Source organism: Sus scrofa, chromosome 5 (genome assembly GCF_054392235.1).
Source record: "Sus scrofa isolate SSC_HxYL_T2T_F1_AM1 chromosome 5, Sscrofa_HxYL_maternal_Yorkshire_Landrace_v2.0, whole genome shotgun sequence".
NCBI classification, from domain to species: domain Eukaryota; kingdom Metazoa; phylum Chordata; class Mammalia; order Artiodactyla; family Suidae; genus Sus; species Sus scrofa.
In genome coordinates this window covers 23,817,853-23,842,978 of record NC_139387.1, presented here as the reverse complement: position 1 = coordinate 23,842,978, position 25,126 = coordinate 23,817,853, and the positions used below count along the sequence as shown (strand labels likewise).

The 25,126-nt window shown below is 36.7% G+C and overlaps 3 protein-coding genes and 1 pseudogene across 4 annotated transcripts in view; 2 read left to right on the top strand and 2 right to left on the bottom strand.

The window, feature by feature from the left end:
- LOC146403233 (olfactory receptor 6C6-like) overlaps positions 1-25,126 on the bottom strand; it is a 105,040-nt gene that overhangs the window by 59,328 nt on the left and 20,586 nt on the right. The gene's annotated exons all lie outside the window — the stretch shown is intronic.
- Positions 1,501-5,480, bottom strand: LOC146403236 (olfactory receptor 6C2-like; annotated as a pseudogene). The gene has a single exon (XR_014803302.1). The product of XR_014803302.1 is annotated as an olfactory receptor 6C2-like (transcript).
- On the top strand, positions 12,273-21,851 carry LOC146403235 (olfactory receptor 6C2-like). Its single transcript, XM_084955933.1, has one exon. It carries the CDS (start codon positions 16,790-16,792, stop codon positions 17,726-17,728), a length of 939 nt encoding a protein of 312 aa, XP_084812059.1. The 5' UTR covers positions 12,273-16,789; the 3' UTR covers positions 17,729-21,851.
- Positions 19,348-25,126, top strand: part of LOC110255239 (olfactory receptor 6C1-like) — a 371,689-nt gene continuing 365,910 nt past the window's right edge. The window contains exons 1-2 of the mRNA XM_084955875.1: positions 19,348-19,453; positions 23,445-23,526. The gene's annotated coding sequence lies outside the window, so the exon portion shown is untranslated. The remainder of the gene's footprint in view (positions 19,454-23,444; positions 23,527-25,126) is intronic.

Below are 25,126 nucleotides of genomic sequence, written 5' to 3'. Positions count from 1 at the left end.
TAAACAGCCAAGATATGGAGACCACTTGAGTCATGGATGGATAAATGGGTAAAGAAGAGGAGGTATATACAAAGGAATATCATTCAGCCAAAAAAATAAGACCTTTCTACCAGTTTCAACAACATGACTAGAGTTTGAGGACATTATGCTAAGTAAAGTAAGTCAGACAAAGAAAGACAAATACTGTGTGATATCACTTACACGTATAATCTAAAAAAGTGCATAGGAACAGAGACCAGATAGGTAGTTGCCAGAGGCCGGGGGAAATGGGTGAAGGTGGTCAAAGATACAACTTTCCAGTTCTAAAATAAATAAGCCCTGAGTTTCAAATGTACAGCATGTTGAATTTGGTTAATGATACTATATTGTATTTAATGAAACTTGACAAGAGAGTAAATATTAAAAAATTCTCACACAGAAAAGGAAGTCGTAGAGCCATTATAGAAAGCAGAGGTAACTGGTGTTAATTAAACATTATGATAATCGCTTTGCAGTATATACATATGTAAAATCTTTATGGTATACAGCTTCAACTCATATGATGTTATTTGTTGATTATATCTAATAAGATTAGAAAAAAAGAAGGGCTCTAATGCCAAAAATAAAAAAGTTAAAAAACCAAAAAACATATCAGTTTAATGATAAACTAGTTTCATCTCAGTCTGTAGTAATGAGGTTCCATTAAAGAATGAGAGAGAGGAGTTCCTGTCATGGCTCAGTAGTTAACAAGCCCAACTAGTATCCATGAGGACTAGAGTTTGATCCCTGGGCTTGCTCAGTAGGTTAAGGATCAGGCATTGCTGTGAGCTGTGGTGTAGATCACAGACACGACTCAGATCCTGCATTACTATGGCTGTTGTGTAGGCCAGTGGCTACAGCTCCGATTTGACCCCTACCCTGGCAACCTCCATATGCCATAGGGGTGGCCCTAAAAAGGCAAAAGACAATCAATCAATAGAAAAGAGAAACAAATTATCTCTACCCATTTTCCTGTTTTAGAAACAGTGGATGGTAGAATAGGAAGGAATCATGAGATAAATAATATTTGACCTGGAAAAGCTATACATTTAAAGAAACAATTGGAAAAAGACCACTCTTATTTTGGTTACTGCATTTTTGTGATTCAGACATAAGCATGATGAGGTATTATTGGGACCTTCTGGAAATTTATATTCATGCTCACTTAGAAAAGTGAATGACAATGAAATGTCTATTTTTTTGAGTTTTATTGAAGCGTAGTTGATTTAAAATGTTGTGATAATTTCTTCTGTATAACAAGTGACTCAGTTATACATATACCCACAGCCATTATTTTTCAGAAAGGTCTATTTGAATTAAGGCTACAGTTCTTTCTTTAGTCCATGGTCCTCAGAGTAATAGAAGAGAAATTTTGGTGCTAAGTTAGGCTCTAAATTCAAGACTGTATGCTTGATTTGAATTAGAACACAGTAAAAGATGAAATATTTATATGTGTAAATTTTAAATTTTTACAATCATTGCCTAATCCTTTGAAAGAAAAGCCATCTTTTTTATTGAGTCCCTGAAGGCTTGTTTGACTTGCTTATTCCGTAGTGTATAAATGAAAGGGTTCATCAGAGGAATAACCGAAGTGTTGAGCAGGGACACCGCCTTATTAATGGCTTCCTTTGCCGGCTTGATATAGATAAAGATGCAACTTCCATAGGTGATGGAGACCACAATGATGTGGGAAGAACAGGTGGAGAAAGCCTTTTTTCTCTGCTGGGCTGAAGGGAGCCTTAAAATGGACTTGATGATGTAGGTGTAGGACACAATCACACAGACGAGTGTGACCATGAGGGTCAGCACAGCCATGATTAAAACAAGTTGTTCTACAAACTGAGTGTCTGAGCACACGATCTTTAGAAGAGGAGATGCATCACAGCCAAAGTGGTCAAGGAGATTGGAGTCACAGAAATCTAGCTGAACTCCTAGGCTGAGAGGTGGGAGTATAACAATTAACCCAATCAGCCAACAGCCAAGGACAAGAACGGTGCATATCCTTCCATTCATGATGGCGGTGTAGTGCAGGGGCTTGCAGATGGCCACGTAGCGGTCATAGGACATGGCCGTTAGGAGAAAAAATTCTGTTGCTCCGATGAGGATGATGAAAAATAACTGAATGACACAGGCATTATAGGTCACACTTTTTCCCCAGTTGTCATGCTATACAGGAATCGAGGAACACAGACAGTTGTGAATAATATCTCTAGGATGGAGAAATTCCGAAGGAAAAAGTACATGGGTGTTTTAAGGTGAGAGTCCACCAGAGTGAGGAGGATGATGACCAGATTTCCAACAACAGTGAAAATGTGGGTCAGAAACAGGAATACCGAAAGAAACACCTGGAGTCGTGGGTCATCTGTTAATCCTAGTAGGATGAAGGAAGTGATAGCAGAATGATTTTTCATCACAGTTGTCAGATACATAAGAAGTCTGTATTATAAATCATAAACTTTGAATCTGAGGAATAAAATATAAAAATAATATTTCAATAAGCTATGTATAGAAAAGTAGCAAAACAAGCCAGGAGAAGCACATTTTACTGGGTCATCATTAGTCACGATGTAAGTGAGTGCATCATGCTTCATTTCCCTGGGCTCTGTTTTCCCTTGCTCTTCAGAACATAGTTTATGAAAAATATTCATCTGAAGTATGATGTCCACTCCAGCACAGACCAATTTAAATATAGATCTCCCAGTCCCCAGAGATTTGGTATCCCTAGTACTCAGTGTTGAGTAGGAGATTCACAAATGTCAATAAACAGAAAAAAATGGATAAAAATGTATATCCCCTCTTGTTGTTACAGCACAACAACGTATCATTCTCATACCTAAGGGCAATAAAATACCACCAGTTTCTTATTCTTACTATTTTCTCTGCTTTGAAACATTTGTCCCCTTCAAATAATTTCTTAATCCCCCAATATCCTGAAGAAGTTTTCATTGTTTGGGTGACCTGGGAGCAGTATCACAGAGTTTATCATAAAATCTCCCGAAGCCCTTCATCCTCCAGATTTCTTTGCACTCCTTTCATGATAAATAATATACTGAACTGTTAGCATTTGTGTTTCTCTTGTGAATCAGGTTGAACAGCCTCTGTTTTGTTTCCTTTCTTGATTTCCCATTTTAACCTCCATCCATTGTCTAATGTCCCACCCTTCCTAAGCCTTCCCCAGATCCTAACAAATGGGATGTTTTCCCCAGGGAGCAGAATCCCGTACTTAGGCTTTGCACTAAAATCCTTACATAACCTCATTGGTGTTCTGTAGTTTATGCATAGATATTTCAGCTCCCAAATGCCTTCTGAGGCTGCTTTCCAACTCCCTTAATAACATAAAATCTACATCCTCCAAGATGCAAATGAGGAAGAATATTTCCTGGGGAAAGCGCTGCTTTCTTTGCCATGATTTCTTTCTCTGAAGACACACCTTACCATTGGTAATGTCGTTAAACACAGCTACCCTATCAGTGCTACAGGACATCTCTCTTTGTTCTCTGCAGTCTGGCCCAAGAAGAGACTCAAATTCTGTGCTTATCCCCCCAAAGAACAGGTGTTGTCAGGCAGTAATTTTAACAAGGACTAAGTATGGCATGGAGAATAAATAAAACTTGCTATTAAGTGTGAATATTCTTAAAAGCTGAAAACCCACAAACCATCCTCAGGAGTTTCCCTACAAGGTTGCCTCCTTGTGTTCCTTCCTTTGAGGATCACGTCAAAGAAGACATCATTTCATCACCTTCCAGGAAGCCCTTGATCAAGTTTTCATTTCTCACATTTCTTATCTATTCACTCACCCCTCTTAGAGATGAGGGTAATGTTGAACTTCTGAGAAATATCAGAGCTGGAATTTGAGCCAGTTCAAATTGGATCCCAAGCTTACGTGTTTCCAGAAAAGTTGTCATTTTAGCATTTAGGGCAATTGTTCATCCTTAGTCGATTCTAATAGTCACAAAATAATTAAAATGTTAGCTTTTCAAATGATTCCTAACTGCAAATGATGTCTCCAGGGCATCTGGGTTACTTCAGTAAAATGGCTAGATGGTATCTTCTTAGGAGATATCAATTCTTTTGTAATGTGAATTTTTTTTATGTGATGTTTAAGATATTCCCTAGAAATACCTTAAGTGGTCTTTCCCTCTTGGCCTAGGGAAGGCAACCTGTCTTTTCTATTAGGAGGGTTGCCAGGATGTGATAGGATGTAGCAACACCTTCCTAGGAAAATCCTGCTGACCTTCTCTTGTAGCATAAAGGGTTCGCCTCAGTGTCGGCCACTTTTAAATAAGGTGTGCCTGTGCAGGGATTGCTCTCTGAGGCTGATATGGTGGTTTCCTGAGAGCCACACATTTTCCCGCTTAGTGCCTCCAAAGTTGTCCTCAGCTCCTTCTTTCTACCCGTGGACCCCAATGCTCATGCTGCCCAATACACTGACTTCCATTTAACATCATGGGTGGTACACCACTGCATACCATAAAAATACATAGTCTGTGTTCTCAGTTCAGAGTTCATGGTGGAATGAGATTTGCAAATAACTTCACACCACTGTTTGAATGCTTACTTTAAGAAGAAAATCGTAACACAAAGACATTATATTTAATGGTGTCATTTTAGGCTATGACTGTTTCACTTCCTGCTATCAAGGAATCATTTTAAAATGTGGAGAATTGTTACTTAGTATTTTTGTCTTTAAAGATAATAACATTACATTAATAGTAATAAAATAAAAACATGCATTTATTCTCTGCATTCATCTAGAACCAAAAGACAAATATAAGAATGCAAGATTTCCTAGAATCATATCACAGAGTTCATCATTATTCTTATCTTATTAAATTTATTTACAATCTGTTTGTACATATATAGATATGTAAGGCAGTTATTTATACTTTGTGAAATTAATTTTATACGTAAATAACATTCGATATTTTCCTCACTTATCCTCACATTGTTCATGCAATTGTTTTTAGAGTACTTACAATGTCTTTTCCTCATGTTATTAAATATTCTTCACAAACACAGCTTTACTTATTATATATGAATATGTAAAGAAAAAAGTGATAAAGTTAGTAGTTTTAATATTGAGTATCAGAATTGTTTCCTTTTGTTCTAAATTAATCTTTTAGTGGACATTCTTGTATATAAATATTTCTTTTAAACTCATCAGATTTCACACTTAAGAAATGGTCAATAAAGAAATATTGAGGAGTTGCCATCATGGTGCAGTGGTTAACGTATCCGACTAGGAACCATAAGGTTGCAGGTTCGATTCCTGGCCTTGCTCAGTGGGTTGGGGATCCGGTGTTGCCTTGAGCTGTGGTATAGGTCGCAGACGCGGCCTCTGATCCCACATTGCTGTGGCTCTCGTATAGGCCGGCGGCTACAGCTCCGATTCGACCCCTAGCCTGGGAACCTCCATATGCTGTGGGAGCGGCCCAAGAAAAGGCAAAAGACAAAGAAAAAAAAAGAAATATTGAGTAAAGGGCTTCCCACATTTAGTGCTAAACTAGTCCTTTAGGAAATCTGTCCTCATGTATATTTCCACTATTTGTAAGTGAGAATCTTGATTTCCTGAAGCCTTAGGAATTTGAGCATTATTGCTTTGGGTATTCTTTTTAATGTAGTTTACTAACTAGGTATCCTGATATTTGTTTTTTATTGGTATTTTTCTTGTAAGTGAGGTTTGCTACTTTATTTTAATCATAGTCATTTCATTCCCAAATCATCACCATTATGTTTATCTGACCTTATGATGTTTTCAATTAATAACAAACGTACTTATTTTACATTCCTTTTTTTGTGTGTGTGCAGGTGTGGGGTTGCTTCTGGTGCATGTGGAAGTTCCTAGGCCAGGTACTGAACCTTTGCCACACCAGTAACCAGAGCCACAGCAATGACAATGCTGGATCCTTAACCCACTGAGCCACCAGAGAACTCCTTTACTTTTTTTGTTGTTTTTACATTTTACATATGTGAGTTATTTGAGTGCACTAGTAAAAGAACAATGAACATCAGAGGCTCTAAAATCTTAGAATGTAGTCTGACCTAATTAATGTGACTTCAATTATTCTGGATTTGGACAGGTCTGAATAAGTCCAAGGGATGGACTGGAAATGTTTAAGGATAAGTTAAATAACCATTTAGCAGAGTGATGGAAAGCAGTGGTTGCCCCTTTGAAGCTATTTCTAACCCTCATGTTCTAAGAGACCATGAAAACATGAGGAATACCTTTTTGAGATTCATTTTTGGCCCCTCTCATTATGCCATGGCAGTGCCAACACTGCTGTGTACATAGCTGGTCTTATCCTTAAGTCTAATCTCTTCCAAGATCACAACCCAAGAGTCATGTTCAGATTGATTCCCATGTTACATAGAACAAAGTGGCAGCTCAAAGATTACTTTTCAAACCTTCTCTGAACATGAAGGTACTTCTTGGACTCAGATTCCAGCAGAAAGTTTTACACTCACTGCCTTTCCCTAAGGGCTGCTTTTGCACAATTTCTATGGTTCCAGTTTTTGAACTTTTAGGCACATAAATGACAAACATTTCATACTTACTTTCTGGTGGTTCCCCATGACTTTTCAGGAAATTTAACCCAAAGTTCCTTTGTGAGTCTGAGAAATACTGGTTGCTAGTGACTATAATTTTGAGTTAACTTTACCCTACTTTTGAGCCCTGCATCTATGTAAGAGTGACTGCAAATGCAAGGTAATATGCAGTGAGCTACCAAACATCACAACATCACAAATGGAATCTGATGAGAGTGCCTATCTCTCATGTAACGATTATAAATACTTCCCTAAATACTGTGACTGAAAGAATGGAAAACAATGGTAAATAAATGCTAGCAACTCTCCCTGGCTGTGAATTGATGATGGACTGAGCTTTTTCTGCAAAGGAATTGATTACTGTATACATTTTCCTTGCTAGAAATGGCATGTGTTTTCTTGGTTTTATATGTGTAAGTGCATAGGGATTAATTAAGGGAACAAAAATGTCCTTGGTGTCCCTATTCAAACCACTAATGAATCTATAGTAAAATTAACTTTGGTGGAAAAAAAACACATTAATCAACACCCATATAGCAGTGTCCACAGAGATGAGAGATAAAATCATAATAGCGTCATTTGCAGGGGAAAAAAAGCCAGATGATAAAATGACAATCAGATTCTCATCCTTTTCTTTTTACATGGTCTAAACGTTGGGGGTCAGCTGATCAATTTTGTTACAAGACACCCTCATGTGAGCTATTCAAGTTAGTCCTCCAGTTATCTGCTTCTTTTTTTTTTTATGGGGGGGGGCTGCCTCCATGGCCTATGGAATTCCCCAGGCTTGCAGTTGAATTGGAGCTGTAGCTGTAGCTGCCAGCCTATGCCACAGCCAGAGCAAAACCAGATCCTTAACCCACTGAGCTAAGCTAGGGATCAAACCCACATCCTCATGGATACTAGTCTGATTAACCCACTGAGTCACAACAGGTACTCCTTCTGCTCAATAGTTGTTTTGTTTTGTTTTGTTTTGTTTTGTTTAGGGCTACAGGTATGGCATATGGACATTCCTGGGCTAGGGATTGAATCAGAGCTACTGCTGGCTCACCCCACAGCCATAACAATGCCAGATCAGAGCTGTCTGTGACCTAAACCACAGGTCACGCAATGCTAGATCGCCAACCCACTGAGCAGGGCCAAGGATCAAACCCGCCTCATCATGAATACTAGTCAGGTTCATTTCTGCTGAACCACAATGGGAATTCCTGCTTATTAGTTTGTAAGCCATCTTATTTCAATGTTTAGGAGAGTTAACAATTATATCATTCTATTGATCATGTAATACAGTTCATCATTGGCCTTATTTTAAGGTAGAACTAATCAGTATTTACCTATTCATTAATCACTGTAATTTCTTATTTGAACCATGCTGGGACTGTGTTAAACCCACATGTGTCATTCTGCCTATCAAGAGTGCATGGTCTGGGAGTCTTGTATTCAGTATACACTGTTTGATCATAAATCCGGAGATTGCACCCACCTTTCCACTGTGCTCAGCGGGGCCAGCTTTTTATGAAGCTCAGTAGCTGAGAACTCAGATGTCTGAGCTGGAATCATAGAATCCACATGTACATGGAATTCCCTTTGCTACCCTGGAGCCTCCTCCCCCTCCATGGTAAACAGTAAAAATTCATAGGTCCTGATAGCATCACAGCCATCATACCTACTGTGGAAATAGCTACAGATCTTTTATAAATGTGGGTCAGCTATTGAGAGAGAAGTATGGGCCTTTAAAAGCAGCAATATTGGAGCTCTTTCTGGGCATAGAGATATACAGACTGAGGCAGGAAAGGGGAGGCCAAGGGTGTTAGGGATTCAGAGAAGGACAGGCTTGGTGAAACGGAGGCAAGAGCACATCTATTTTTCTATGCTATTTTCAGTATAGTTTTCTTCTTTATCAGGGGAGTTATTATTATTATTATTCTTGGGCCTCTGATTTCCATGTAAAATTTAGAATCAGATTGTCAATTTACACAAAAATAATTTGCTAGGTGTTTGATGGAGTTTGTTTTTCATCAAAGGACTGATTTGAAAACAATTTACATTTTAGAGTATGGAGTCTTCCAATCCATTAACACGGCATCTGCATTCATTTAATTTCTTTTAATATTTTGTAGTTGGAAGTAATTATGGGTCCATGTCCAGCTGTGGGCTGTGGTGGTCTGGCCACCATCAGAGATAACTGCCCCTTCCCTGCTCAGATGCTGCTTTGGGCCTGGGCTACCTCTGTGTCTCCAGCGGGGCTCGCTGCTTGGTTGTGGCAGCCCTTGCTCCACCATGGAGCTGCATTGTGAAGCAAGGAGGCTGGAGTGTTTGCTGGGCTCAGGATAGGGCACCTGCCATCTTCAGTGTGTTCTCAATCTACCCTTCCCACCTACCTTGAAGCTACCAAGGGTTGTGCACTCCTCACAATCAGAGTCTAAACTTCCTGAAGCCTCCTATTTGTCCCATGGGCCCTCCTATATGCCAAGGGCTTGTCTTCCCTGTCAGACCCCATGGCTGGGGCACCCAGTATGTGGCTCACACTGCTCACTCCCAGGGAGGATCTCTGCCTGTGTTACCCGCCCTCTCTGAGCCCTCCCAGGGGCACAGGTCCCAACCTGATGATTGCTTTTCTTTCCTTCCTCCTCAATTCTGGGTGGTTCTTTCTTACAAAGTTGTTTGTGCAGGAGTCTTTCTGCCAGTGTCCAGTTAGTTTTCAGTGAGGCTTGTTCCACATATAGATGTATCTTTTGTGTATTCACGAGGGAGATGAATTCTGTGTCCTCCTACTCCACCTCGTGATCCAATTGCCTGTAGCAAGTAACTTCTGAATATAATGAGAGAGTAGATATACTTAACAAATAATAAAAATGAAGCTATTGAAGATGAATCCATAAAATCTAATACCAATGCAGTATTCCCTCTAGAAAAAAAATAGCTGGATAAAAAATGGATGTAATTATAGAGGAAAAAAATTTCCTTATTGGTCAATAACATTTTAATTACCAAGTGAGAATCAAAAAAAAAAAAAGGAAATGATTACCTAATGGTAAATTAAGAATACATATAAATAAAGAAAAACCTAAACACTTCACGGAGAACTCTACCCAACTTTCTATGATAATCTATAATCTATGTGAGAAAGAAACTGAAAGAGAATGGCTGTGGGTACGTGTATAATTGAATCACATTGATGTATTGCAGAAATTATTTCAACCTTGTAAATTAACCATACTTCAATAATACTTTAAAAAATAAAATTATAAAATTAAAAAAATCCTAAGCACCTCTTAGGAATAATTATCTGTCAGTGTACTGTATTGCATTGTATTAATGGATCAATATATGAAATAGGTTCATCATTGGAAGTCCTAGTAAAAGAAGATGAAATTGCACCAGGAAAATGATTTCTAATAAAAAATTATACATATGAGAAAGGAACAATTTTTGTTTGAGACCAAATTAATGCAATTTAAGAAATGAAAGCAATCAAAATATTTTACTTGTAATATAATCAATAGAATTATGTAATGGTATACTCCACCAAGAAAGAAAAAATGCATTCATCCAAGAGAGGAAAATATCTTTAGGGTAATAGGAGTAGGGTAGTTATAGGTTTGAATAACACTTATTCTTAAAACTAAAATAACATTGGTAATAAAAAAATTACAATCTCAATATAAGACATGAGTCAGTAGTCTCCTATACAGAACAAGTGGAAGAAGAAAAAAAAAGTGGTCTAAATGATTTTAATTACTAGGAATGAGGGCCTAGATATTGATTCTTCCTAGATATTGCAAGAAAAATCAAAATTAAATATGTGTGTTAAAGTATTAAGGGCAATCCATGACAAAACAAATGTACTTAATACTACTGAACTGTACTCTTAAAAGTAGTCGAGATGGTCAATTTTACATTATGTGTAATTTACCAAAATTATAAAAAAATGAGAAAGTGCAAACAAAAACAAATATATCTTGAGCATAACCACACATAATACAAAAACACAGGTAAATCCTCTTCAGAAGATGTCAAACATAATGAGCAATATAGGAAGACAACTCTCAAAGTCAATATTGGAATATTTAACTTTGGTATTCAACAAAAATAGTTTAAAAGCAGATAACCATAACTTCATTTTAAAAGCGTAAGTTATGAAGAATAGATTGAAAAATATTTGAATCAATCAGAAAATATGAATTTTTTTCTGAAATGTAACTGGATATTTTATTCATTTATTTGTTTATTTTTAGTGCCTCAGGCATGGCGTATGGAAGTTCTCAGGCCTGGGATTGACTCAGAACTACAGCTTCCATGCCAAATTCAAGCCATGCCTGCCACCTACACCACAGCTTGCAATAACACCGGATCCTTAATTCACTGAGTGAGGCAGGGATTGAACCCACATCCTCATGGATCCCAGTCAGGCTCTTGACCCACTGAGCCACAACAAGAACTCCCGTTTTCGTATATTTTTATTTTAATTTCTTCCAATATTTTTCCGTCATCCCTGTCCAGAAGATTATAGACAAAGATATTTGTTAAAAAGGCATTTTGCATCAAACTGATAAATGATTTTAAGAAGAAACTGCACAGATGTATAATAAAAAAATGTAGAATCATATAATCAGTTTGAGGAAGTCATTTTTTAGTACTAGTGAAAAAATTTTTTAGACATCACAAAGTTTCAATGGTTAGAATTGATTTCAAATTATGATGGAATTCTCCAAAAAGAAATATTATATAACTCCCCAAATGATGAAACAAATTTATAATTATTCAGATTAAATTAATTTATTCAAAATTTTATTTATAAATTAGTTTGAAAAACAACTTGTGTAGAAAGTTTCACATTTGTGAATATACCAATTAATATGAATATTTTTACATAGGAAATTTCTGGAAAGGAATAATCTGAGATATTATAGGTGGTTATTATATTAAGTTTAACTCTTCTGTTTTTTAGTTTAATTTTATAATAAATAGGAATGCAGTTAAATTAATTAATTTTTTTTTCTCTTGGCCACATTTGGGGCCAATGGAAGTTCCCAGGCCAGGGATCAAATATGAACCAGAGTGATGACCTGTGCCACATCTGTAGCAATGCTGGATCCTTAACCCACTGTGCCACAACAGGAACTCCATAAATAGCAATTTTAAACATAAGTAGAAAGTACTTTACTCTTCTCAGTAAACAACAATTACTAGATATTGCAAGAAAAATGTGTGTGTTAAATATGAAGGGTAATATACAATAGTAGGAACTTATTGCTACTGAACTGTGCTTTTAAAATGATAAAGATGGTAAACTTTATGTTATGTGTAATTTACCATAGTTATACAAAGTAAAAGGAGAAAGTATAAACAAACCAAAAAAATATATATTGAGTGTAACCACAAAAAAAATAAAATGTTGTATCTAGTTTATAGTAAGCAGCAATTACTTAATGTAAACATGGAGAAGGGGTAATTATTCTGTTAGCAGCTATCAGTCACTATAGATGTTTTTGAACAAGAGGAAGAGAATGTAGACTTATTCTTTGTCATTTTATTTTTATTTTGTGTGAAAGTCCTGTGTTCAATGTCACTGTGGAATCTTCAGCTCTCTGAGGACACTGTCCCCATGGCTGCATGTTTCAGGACCTTTGCCAAATGATTGCTCAAAAGATTCATAAGTGACCTTAGGACCTAGTTTACCTAGGATTCATGTTTATTCACTTGGCTTCAAATTTGGCAAATAAAACAAACATCAATCTTCTTACTGTCAGAAATTCTCATTTTTGTCTAGGAAGTTTGCATTATCATATCTCTCCAAACAGATATTCCTTCAGACCTTGGAACAGCAAATATCTTTCAAAGGAACACTAATACTTTGGTAGGAGAGTCTTGGCCACAAGGTAGAAACCAAAGAATCTGATATATCATTGGCATCGCAGAGTTGCCTGTGAGGTGAGGATGGGTTAATGAGTAAGTGTGACCCCCTAGAATCCACATCCAAGCCTACGCAAACATATTCTTCATCCTTCTAAACCACAGGAATAAATAACCAATTGAACCCATTATGTCTGTTGTCTTTGAGAGACTTAGAAAATTATCTTTCTTTTCTTTTTCTTTTCTTCTTCTTCTTTTTTTTTTTAATGGCTGTACCTGTGGCATATGGAAGTTCCCAGGCCAGGGACTAAATCCAAGCCATGGCTGCTACCTCTGCTGTAGCTATGGCAATGCAAGATCTTTAACCCACTGCATGGATCTTTGGATTGGACACACGCCTCTGTAGCGACTCCAGCTGCTGCATTCAGATTCTTAATCCACTGTGCCTCAGCAGGAACTCTGAATATTATTATTTCTTAAAAACAGTTTGATATTTATTACCAAAATTAGAGAGATGTGAATAGTTAATTGAATTTTGATTGTAAGAAACAACAATTCATAATGTTGAATTGATTCAGAGACTGGTAGGGCTGGGTGTATGCATTAATAAATAGAAGGCAGTCTAAAAACAGGTGCAGTGAAGGACTTCTAGAAGCAGCCTTGAATTGGAAATTATCTGCTGAAGTGATTAAGATCCTTGCCCTTTTGAAATGTTCAGTACCCTAAAAGGCAAGAGGTGTAGAAGATAGCAGTCAAACAATTGTGTCAGTTGATTTTCAAGATATTTGGGAATAGGAACAGGGCCTGAAGTTTTCAGAGCTGTGTAAAACTGGAAGTCTCAAGACTGAAGCAAAGAGAGGTAGGTGAGCAGTATTTGCAATCTTCTTCTATATTTGAGTCCATTATTCTGTTTTATTACTGTCATTATTTAATCTATTGTTAATATTTGTTCAGTTTATTGTTATACATGATGTGTACATACTTGGGAGAGCATCCAGCTCATCCTAAAAGATGTTTTAAAACAAGGCAATCCTCCATCTCTTTAATGGAGCCCGTAACTCTGGGAGATTCATTATGGGAAAAGGACATATGAGTATCCCCTACTCCTGCAGGAGAGGAAGATTTCAAAGCAATCAACTAACACCCTCACACAGTTGATTAATTGGAATTTCTAAAAGAAATTGTTTTTTTAAAAAAACTTTATTGATGACCTTGAACAAAAATTGATGAGTGAAGTCATTTGAGCAGATGTTAGTGTATTGAGTTGGTGCTGTTTGAACACACACCACAGAGCAGTTGTTGGTCCAAATCCAGAATTCAAGAGTCCTTAATTTCTGGTGTTAATATGTTTCTGACAGGCATATTGAGGGAACATGAATACAAGCCATAAAAGGAAAGTTATTTCTCTGAGAAACACCGTGATAAGTCATTTAACACTTTTTGGCCCCAATGCAGATGTATATATGTGCTGAGTAGCTAGGCTGTATTGTGATTTAAGGGCCTCTTAGAACATTTCCTCCACCAAATATAAAAGCCAACAAGAATCCCTGGAATTATAGGCAGGGATATGGCAAAGGTAAGAGGTGTCAGAGTTTTAAAATTGAGTCTGTGTATTAAACAATATAAATTGTTTAACCACTTATTAGATCTGAGGGTAAGGTGATAATACAGAATTAATTCTATATCTCAGACTTCTTCAGTTCATGGTTATTATATTAAATGAGATTAATATCCTATTTCCACTAATTTTTTTACATCCTCTCTTGAGCATTGGGTGTGACAAAACATGTAGAAAGGTCTTAATGTGGTTTGGGAGATTTGGAGACTCCTCTGAAGAGTCTCAAAAGAAAAGAGAGGAACAAGTCCCTGGATGCTGGGTATGGGTCAGAACGAGCAGGGGGAGTGAGATACAAATGGTTAGATGACAATACTTTCCAGACAGGTAGTCCATGTAAAGTGACTACAATACCTGACTTTCCCTATGGTGTGCTTTTAGAGCTACTCTCTGTAACTTCAGAATCGACAGACCAACCAGCCAACCAACCCACCAGACTTCCCCATGTTTGAGTCAGGGAAACAACAAAATTAAGTAAAAGTACCTGCAGTGTCACTAGAGCTTCAAGATACAGTTACACTGAGAGAATGATAGCTTGTTCTCAGTTGTTAATGTAGGGCAATCAGTGTTGACTTTGGTTTTAGTGTTGTGAGCAAGGAGTATGGCAGGAGTTATGGCAGGAGGAGCAGTTGATGAGGCATTCCACTGCGAACATGTTCACTTAGAGAGACGGTGAAATCAGCAGGTGAAGATGTTTAACATCAGAGATCACATCAGGGAGTTCCCATTGTGGCGCAGGGGAAATGAATCCAACTAGGAATCATGAGGTTGCGGGTTTGGTCCCCTGGCCTCACTCAGTGGGTTAAGGATCTAGCATTGCCATGAGCTGTGGTGTAGGTCACAGACGTGGTTCGGATGCCACGTTGCTGTGGCTGTGGCGTAGGCCAGCAGCTGCAGCTCCGATTTGACCCCTAGGCCTGGGAACCTCCATATGCTGCGGGTGCAGCCCTAAAAAGACAAAATAAATAAATAAATAAAGAGATCACATCAAAGATGCAATGGTTAGGAGTTTCCAGTGTGGTGAAGTGGGTTAAGAACCTGAATGCAGAGGTTCAGGTTGCCATGGAGGTACAGGTTTAATCCCTCCCCCAGGATCTTCCATGTGCTGCCCATTTGGCAATAAAAATAAAAGATTCATTATTTTAAAATTATCAAATTTTAAATGATAAATGGAAGTCATGGGATTTAATTAATTTCCAGGAAAAACATATGGATAAAGATGAATAGGGGAAGAGATAATCTTCCATGGGAAACCAGATGGGCAAAACAAGGACCAGGAGTGTGGATATGGTGCAAACAAAGTATCTAGCACAATGTAAGTAGGAGGAGTGATTGACAGCACCAAATGCAACAACAGGTGTAAATAAAATGACTCTACTTCCTTGAAACCTAAAGAAAGGAACAGTTAAACACTTAAACTTGCCAAGTGTGGTTTCAGTGGAGTGGTGAGTTCAGAAAACATACCATAAGCAGTTGAGGAATAGGTTGGAAGTCTGGAATTAAAGACAATTATTAAAATTTAAGGATAGAAGTGAGATTGAATATTGTCGTTTATACTTGTAGAGCTAATTATAACATCAGAGACTTGATAACAAGGGGTCTTGAGTGTTTCAGGCAAATATCAGATTGAGTTAAAAACATTAAGAATAGTATCCTTGAGCTTCGCATTGAACATCTTTTAATTTGGCGAATTTGGTATGAGTCAAAATACTCCCTGTGTTGTGCACCAAGGTGGACAATCAGTGACAATCAGACAAAGACATAAAGAATTTGAGGAAGTCATGGGAAATATTTAGGAGAGGAATTTCTTAATACAGGAATTATCCTTTGTAGATTAAATATAGGTTTGATCATGGCAGTGGAATAGAGTCTTCAATTGCTTTGGCAAATGAATATGGAAACCCTTATGTGTTTTCAATTTATCCAGGAAAAAAGAAGCCAGCAACAATCCCTGGAAATAGAGTCAGGGATTTGGCAAAATGAAGAGGTATCAGAGATTTAAGTTAAAGTAGATAATTAAAACTGGGTAAAATTTGAGTTAGTGATAAGGGAAATATTCTTTGAAAAAAGATACCCTAAAGTTTGTGATTTCACTGCTCCTGGGTGACAAGTATGATATGAAAAAAAAATCTATTCCAAAGTATAAATTAAAAGAGCAACATTCATTTAAAAAATTTTCAGGGAAAATTGTACTTTAATTGGAATGTATCATTTAAAGACCCTCAAAATTAAATATATTTTCAAATACAGGTTATGACTGTTGATTAGACTGAAAAATAATTTTAATGATATTTATATTTATTAATTTTAAATTGAAATATAGTTGACTTACAATATTATGTTAATTTTGGGTGTAGGACATAGTGACTCAATATTTTTATGGATTATATAGAAAACCTCACAGAGCAGAGTGTCTAATTTTCTTGAAATTTTGGTTTCAGACACATGTAAGAATATATTTGTGTGTGTGTGTGTGCATGTACACTGGACTGTCATATAAAATGTCTATCATATTGTATGTTGTGGTCAAAAATGTTTGAAAACCATGTTTCTAACTTATCAAATGATAAATCAACAGAGCTAACTGACAGCATCAATTACTTTGATTACAAAAAATATCAAATAAACAAAATGCATGTAAAATACATTGCATGGCTTTCCTAAACAAAAGTCATTCTAAACATTTTTCTCACCCTCTTCTCAGATCTTACCTTCTTCAGTTTTATATGCAGATTGGGCAGAACTCGGGACCCAGGAATGAGAAACCACACGTCACTAACCCGTTTCATTCTCCTAGGATTGACAGATGACCCACACATGCAGATTTTGATTTTTCTATTTCTCCTTCTCACCTACATGTTGAGTCTAACTGGCAACCTGATCATCCTCCTCCTCGTATTAGTGGATTCTCATCTCAAAACTGCCATGTACTTTTTTCTCCAAAATTTTTCCTTCTTAGAAATCTCCTTCACTTCTGCCTGCATTCCTAGATTCTTGTACAGTATATCAACAGGTGACAGGGCCATTACCTATAACGCTTGTGCATGCCAACTATTTTTTACATACGTGTTTGGAGTAACAGAATTTTTTCTCTTGGCCGCCATGTCTTTTGATCGCTACGTGGCCATCTGCAAACCCCTGCATTACGTGACCATCATGAACCAGAGGGTCTGCCGAAGGATTGTCTTCTGCTGTTGGATGGCCACCTTGTTGATCATCTCCCCACCGTTTAACTTCGGACTGGCCCTGGAATTCTGTGACTCTAATGTCATTGACCACTTTGTCTGTGATGTTAATCCACTCCTGAAGATCGCCTGCTCAGAGACAAGGTTCATTGAACAGATGACTCTTGCTGGCTCTGTGCTGATCTTTATCCTGACTCTCGTATGTGTGGTTTTGTCCTATGTGTATATCATCAGAACAATTCTAGGATTCCCCTCTGCCCAGCAAAGGACAAAAGCCTTTTCTACCTGTTCTTCCCACATTATTGTGGTTTCCATCACCTACGGCAGCTGCATCTTTGTCTACATCAAACCTTCAGCAAAAGATGAAATGACCATTAATAAGGGAGTGACGATACTCACTACTTCCATTTCCCCCATGTTAAACCCATTTATTTATACTCTGAGGAACAAACAAGTGAAACAAGCCTTTAACGACTCAGTCCAAAGAATTATATCACTCTCAAAGAACTAGGGGAATGTTGAAGTCAGGATCCCTAAGAAGTTTTCTTGTGTGTCTCTCCTATCTTGTCTCTCTCTGAACTAGATTTAGTCTTCCGTTCTATATTGATTTTGATCAGGTCACTCCTGTTCTCTTCTTATAAACCAAACTCTTTCAGAATTATACCCTTTATACAAAAGAGAAAACAGTTGTTTCAGGAAATCTAAGGATGACCCCACTCTCAACATTTCCTCATCAGTGCTGAAATGATTGCACACCATTTTTCCAAAACAAAAACCAAAAAACAAAAACAACAAAAAATTTAGTGAATTATCTTTCCTTACAGAGAGAAATAATATTAAGAAGAAAGAGTACTTTTAATATTAAAAAGAAACTAAGTGTGACAAGGAAAATAGTTATCAAAATCCCAAAACATAATTTAAAATTAGGAATAAGTATAAAGATTTAGGATTTCAAAACAGCATTTACTACTGAGGAAACTTTAGAATCACAAGTTACATATTTATTGAATGGATCCAATTCAATAAAAAAGTTATTCAAAAATTGTTAACAGGATATGTATTAAAATAAATAATCAGCAAGTCAAATATACAGGATGAAGAAAAAATATTACAATATAAATACTAATAGCAATGACGTGATTCGCTTTTTTAAAAGATTGAAGGGTATTTAGTTTATGATGTTTCAGGTGTACATGTATGCCAGAGGCCAGCTCCAGCAGCCGGGAAGTGTACACTTTTTCCCGATTGGAGATGGACGGTGTCAGCGAAAATGTACATACGGAGACAACCTCTTTGTCCCTTCTTTCAGGGCGCTGGACTGCTCCAATTTTATTGGCATAGGTGGTTGATTATATAGACAGTTTTTCACTACAGATTACATCACAGTGTTAAAAGGACACTGGTTAACTATTACATGGTATAGCAGCTATACATCATGTTTTAAGATCTTTATCTTAACTAAGTGGGTACAATTTAGGGGCAATTAGGTACAATACATCATGTGGAAAGGAGGAGACTCAGTACAAATCATCCCATGGCCAGCCAGTCTCCAGAAGTTGAAGAGGTCACAGACACAAGAATTTGGCATTCACAAATCTTGTTTTTAGACTGGTGCTTATCTTTAAAGCGTTATGGCAGGGAGACAGTGTAAGTAAATATAAACCAACTTAACTAAGCTAGCTATCACTTAAAAACTTTTAAAATCAAGGACAAAACTCACAGCTAGGTTTCTTGGATAATATATGTCTAACTTCTATGAACCTCATTAAAATCCTAACTCTAAAGTTTACTATATAACTAGTTAGTAAATAAACACTATGTTTTAACTAAGTTGGATTTAAATAGGGGAAAGTCCTTCAGGATGATATTCTTATTATTATTGTTGTAACTTTGTTAAATCACAAATCACCACAGGGAAAAAGGAATGGAAAATAAGAATAATAAGTAAATAATCAGGAAAGACTGAGGAAAACTGAATAACAAATACAACAACAGGAAAGACTAGGTCACCGGAGAAACAGTCCATGTTCTCCAGTGCAAACATGGAAATTGTTTTCCCAGGAAAGCCCCAATTCTTCCCCATCAACATCAATATGAGAGCTTGTAACCTGAGGCCTGCCCTCGGCTTGTACCATGCAGGCAGGCTTTCATCCTGACCAGAGGCCCATTTTGGCATGCACCGTTCAGGTGAGCTTTTATCCTGACCAGAAGCCCACCTTCAGCTTGTGCAGTTCAGGTAAGCTCCCTTCTTTGGTTAGGAACCTGCCTTCAGGTTTTTTTTGCCATCAGGCAAGGTCCTTGCTTTGAGTCCCTGCATTTTCTCAGCTCCCCGCACGTATATGTCATTCAGTTATAATGTATACAGATATATCTATTCTTTTTCAAGTTCTTTTCCACTATAGGTTAACACAACATACTGAATATAGTTCCCTGTGCTATACAGTAGTACTTATTTTTTTAATCTATTTTATATGTAGTAGTGTGTATCTGTTAATCCCAAATTACTAATTTGTCCCTCCCTCCTTTCCCACTTTGGTAACCATAAGTTTGTTTTCTATGTGTGTGAATCTATTTCTGTTTTGTAAATGAGTTCATTTGTATCATTTTTTTTAGATTCCACATATAAGTGATTTGTCTGATTTTTTTCACTTAGTACACTAATCTCTAGGTCCATCATTGTTGCTGCAAATGGCATATTTTCATCCTTTTATATGGATAAATAATATTCCATTGCATATATGTACCACACCTTCTTTATCCATACATCTGTCAATGGACATCTAGGTTGTTTCTATGTCTTGGCTATTGTGAATAGTGCTGCAATGAATATTGGGTTGCATATATCTTTTTGAATTAGAGTTTTCCTATTTTTGATATATATGGCCAGAAGTGGGATTGCTGGATCATATGGTAGCTCTATCCTTAGTTTTTTAAGGAATTTCTATACTGTTTTCCACAGTGCCTCACCAATTTGCATTCCCACCAAGTGTGTAGGAGGGTTCCCTTTTCTCCATACCCTCTGTAACATTTATTTTTTGTAGACTTTTTTGATGATGGCCATTTTGACCAGTGTGATTTGTGTTTCTCTAGTAATTAAAGATATTAAGTATCTTTTCATGTGCCTGTTGATCATCTGTAGGTCTTCTTTGGAGAAAAGTCTATTTAGATCGTCTGCCTCTTTTTCAATTTTTTTTCTTTCTTTTTTTTTTTTTTTAAGCTATATAGGCTCTTTGTACCTTTTGGAAATTAATTCCTTGTTGGTTTTATCATTTGCAAATATGAAATGATTTCCTTCTTGAAAATGAAAACTATAGTCATTTCAAATTTTCACCCAGTGATAGTGCTCAAAGAAAAATTGACACTTAATTAGTTGTTAAATTCTTCACCAACTTGAACTTCTATAGGCCAGCATATTTAAACTTCCTTTGTCATTGCTCTCTTACTTGAGGCTCCTGATCATACCATGGCTCTGGTAGGCAGGAATTTTCCACTTATTTCAACTACGCAATCTCAGGGTGCTCCAGTTTAAATGACATTCCCACAGGGACTCTCTTGCTCTTCTTGTCTTAGTCCTCTTCTACCAACACTACCAGAAAGCCTGGATTAATCCTACTCAACCACATTTGTGTTATTGCTTATCTGCTGCTCTCATATCACTTAATTTCATGGTTGCTTACTTATCCTTATTCTACTTTAATATAGTAAATAGCTTAGAGAAGTCTATCTTATATGCCAAGTTCTAGGATGTTTTATGCTTGACATTCAGACAAATATTAGTTATATAATAGATAATCTTTTGACATGAAGTTTGATAATTTTAAATTTTTTGTATTAAAGTACAGCTGATTCACAATGTTCTGTCACTTTTTGCTGTATAGCAAAGTGACCCAATCATACAAAAATATGATGTTTGATGCTTCTGATAATGCAAATGAGAATTTTTATGTGAAGATAAAAAATAAAAAAGTTAACACATGGCATTATTCTGTGAACAAAAAAAGAAAGGAAGGTATGGTAACAGTATCTGTCCTGTTAAAATGTTTATTTTAAAATTTCCTTAAATTTAAATTGAAACAGATTAAAAGCCAAAAGTTATGAAAAAGTCATAATAGCAATTAACCTGAAAATTACCCTAAAAGTGATTTATAGTCATAAAAGTCCATTAAAAAAAGTGTAGAGAAATAAAAGTTTAAAAAAATGAACTATTGCTAACAAGTAGGATCCAAGATTTATTTTATTGATTTTGAAAGGAAAAGTCTGTTCAACTAAATGTATGTGCTTCTCCAGAGACATCAAGAGGATTTCCAGGAACAGCCCAAGAAATACCTCCTTGTACCACAGTTCCTGTTGTGGCTCATCGGGTTGAGAATCCGACCAGTATCCACGAGGATGTAGGTTCTAATCCTGGCCTCGCTCAGTAGGTTTAGCGGCAAGCTGTAGCTTAGGTTGCAGATGCAGCTCAAGTCCTGCATTTCTGTGACTGTGGCATGGGCCAGCAGCTGCCACTCTGATTTGACCCCTAGCCTGGGAACTTCCAATTGCCACAGGTGTGGCCTGAAAAAACAAAAACAAAAAACCCATCTAGTCCTAAAATTAAGCAAGCTGCATATCATAAACCAACTACAAAGATAAAATTAAAATGTAATGCCTTTATACACATATATTATTAATACTATGGTAATAATAAATGGTATTATACTTGAATAATATACCATAAAACTGTGATTATAATAAAAAAATGAGATTACCAATACTCAGAATTAAAGAGCCAGTGAAAGTGAAAAATAAAGTAAAAGCAAGAAAAAAGGAAAAAAAGTAAAAATGGCCTTGTAATTTGGACCTTCAACCTCACTGAGAAAAGTCTGCCTTCAGGCACTTTTTTGGGTGCTTATCGTCTGTTCTCCTATGACACAGATGTCTACTGTGAGTCCATCAAGACACTAGAAAGCCCTCCAGGAATTTCTCAAAATCTTAAGAGTGCTTGAGAGCGGCTTTCCAAGTTCAGTCCCCATCTGACGAAAAATATTCGGTGGCATTCCAGATTTCAACCAGAAAGAAACATGTGGGCAGGTATCCTAACTTGTGCTTATGGCTGTAGTTTAATTTCAGATTTCTAAAATACTTAGCTTCTCTGACTTTTTTTCCCTCTTAGGGCAACATATGGAAGTTTCCAGGCTAGTGTGCAAATCAGAATGGCAGCTTCTGGCCAACACCACAGCCACAGCAACACCAGATGCAGGCCGCATCTGAGATCTGCACTACATATCATGGCAACACTGGATCCTTTAACCCACTGAGTGAGGCCAGGGATTGAGCACATATTCTCATGGATACTTGTTGGATTCTTAACCCACTGAGCCACAATGGGAAATCCTCTGACTTCTTTAACCAAAGGGACAAAATTATTTTTCACACAAGCCTGCCTTATCCTCTGTGCTCACAGCTTGGTCGAACATGTACATCGTATCCATATTAGTTTTCTAAAGGATAACAAGGCTGTTGATTGGTATTATTTAATCACACATTCCTCAATATGAGTTCAGAACAAATTGAGAACTAAGCACAGGAGTCAAATAAGTCTAAATAGTTGTTTCATTCTTGATTAATGTAGATTGAAGAATATGGTTAAGATGAGAGAGTTTTCTTAAACTGGCCAAATTTACCTGCTGTGTTAGGAACCAGACACTTCTGCAATCCTTGGGTTTGCAGACACTCAGCCCTAGAGACGAATCAGTGCAGATGGAGGGAAGAGGACAGTGTGCCTGTTCACAGGGCACCAGCCGTGAGCAGTGATGTTATCTCAGTCTCAACTAGCAGGTACATTTGCTAGAAAATTATTCAGTCATCCAAATTTTTAAGCCATTTTCAAATGTCATTTTTAAACATTCACAGCAGGAGACCAGATATAATGAACAGACAGGTACCCATTGTCTAGATTCCATAATGATTAATTTACTAAAATTATTGTTCTCTATCAAGCTCTGCTCTTTTATTTTTGAGTATCATTTTACCTTATAGCATTCATTTTATTTCACTCACAAGTTTATCAGTAAGTGCATCGAACCGAAAAGAAAATTGTCTTTTACCCACCACCATCAAGCCATATCGATATTATCAACAATCAATATTATCAACAAATTGTAATAGACTCTCCTATTCAGAGTGTCTTCATATTTCCCTGGTTTACATAAAGATGCTTTGTTTTCTGTTTCTGTTTGTTCACTTAGTTGTGTGGATCAAATCCAAACGAAGTTCACATCACCTTTGGTTTCTACGTTAATTACAACATTTTTCTTCTTCAGGGAAGAGGTAAGGATTTTGTGACTGCTGTATGGCTGATTTCCTGTTTAAATTCTTACCACTTCTCCTGGCCCAACTTTGAATTGGATTACTGTGTGTTCACATCCTTTCAATCATTAATTCCTGAGCCAGGCTTCTGTGACTCAGGGGATACCTGGAAGATTACAGCTTTTCTACAAATCAGAGGCAGGCAGAGGACATGGGGGAGGGATCCCCAGAGTCTCCTGCTCAGTTATATATATATATAGTGTCTATATCACATTTTACTTTGCAGAATCAACACCTGTTTGACTGCAAATACAGAGTGATCTTGGACTCAATACTAGAGTATACATACTTCCTTGTATCTTGCATAATAACACTGCCCTCACTGTTACTGCATCTGTTTAGTTGACAGTCCAACATGCAGGTTTACTTGCTACAAAATGCATATTTGTCCTAACTTTCCTAGTTTTAAACAGAGCCCTTGGTCAGCTGTTTTTAAAAATCAAATTGTGTCTTAATCTCTAGCATCTTTCAATTCTAGTCTCATGACAATTCTAAGCATCTTTCTCTAGTCTCATGATTTTAGTAATCAATCTTGGAATAATTTTAGGCATTAGCTAAGTATGTTGGCTATTTTTTCTCAGAATAACCAGATAGAAAAACACTGTTGACTGAAAAAAAAAAGCCACAACCTAAAAGTTGAGATTTATGCTTTATTTGATGGCCTTACTAAGGACTATAAAGTCAGGATGCAGGCTCTCAGATAGCTCTAAGGAACTGTCCAAATAGGTAAGGGAGGAGCCAGTATTTTTTTGCTGAAAAATAGAAAGAAAGACATGTAGTTTTTTGTTCAGTAATCAAAAAACGACTGCTAGTTGCAACAGCAGACATCTCAAGTTACTGATTTTAGTGCTTTTCTATATGTGGGAAGATGCAAGAATCTGGGCTTATTTAGCCTATTCCATTGACATGCATCTTTATCCTATGGGGGGGGGGCTGCAATGGCTGATGGCTTGATGACTGCAACATCTTTTGTTTACTTAAATGGCAGGTGGCATTCTTTGTCCACAGCCCTCAAGTTTAAAGCTTTAATTTTGACAGGCATTTTATATGTTAAATCTGTAGATTCTTGCGAAATATTTTGCATCTTATCTTTATTATTGACTAAAATATAGAGTTATAGTGTGAAATATTTTTTCAAACTCATCATCATATGTACATTCATTTTTGTTCTATTAATAGAGCCTAATCTGTTAATTTCACATCATAAGGTTTCCAAGGTATTGAATTGAATAAATCTGGGAATCATTTTTTTCCTACTCTCAGATACTCCTATAAACCAATTCAAAATTCCAAGGAAATATAAAGGAGAGAGATTATATTATAAAAGCACATAATAAGGGTGAAAAAGTAAGTTGGTATATATATGGCAAGCCAGTTCTCAGCTGGATTTTAGAGAAAATTCAAAAACTTATCTCAGTCAGAGACTTGGAATTTGACCTCTGGCATTCATTTGATTGTTCCTTCAATGAGTTGCAAAACTCACTGTCTTATGGAATTTGAACTCAGGTATTTACACTTTCTTTTTTTTTTATATAAGGTATAGCAATAGTTTACTTTAAAA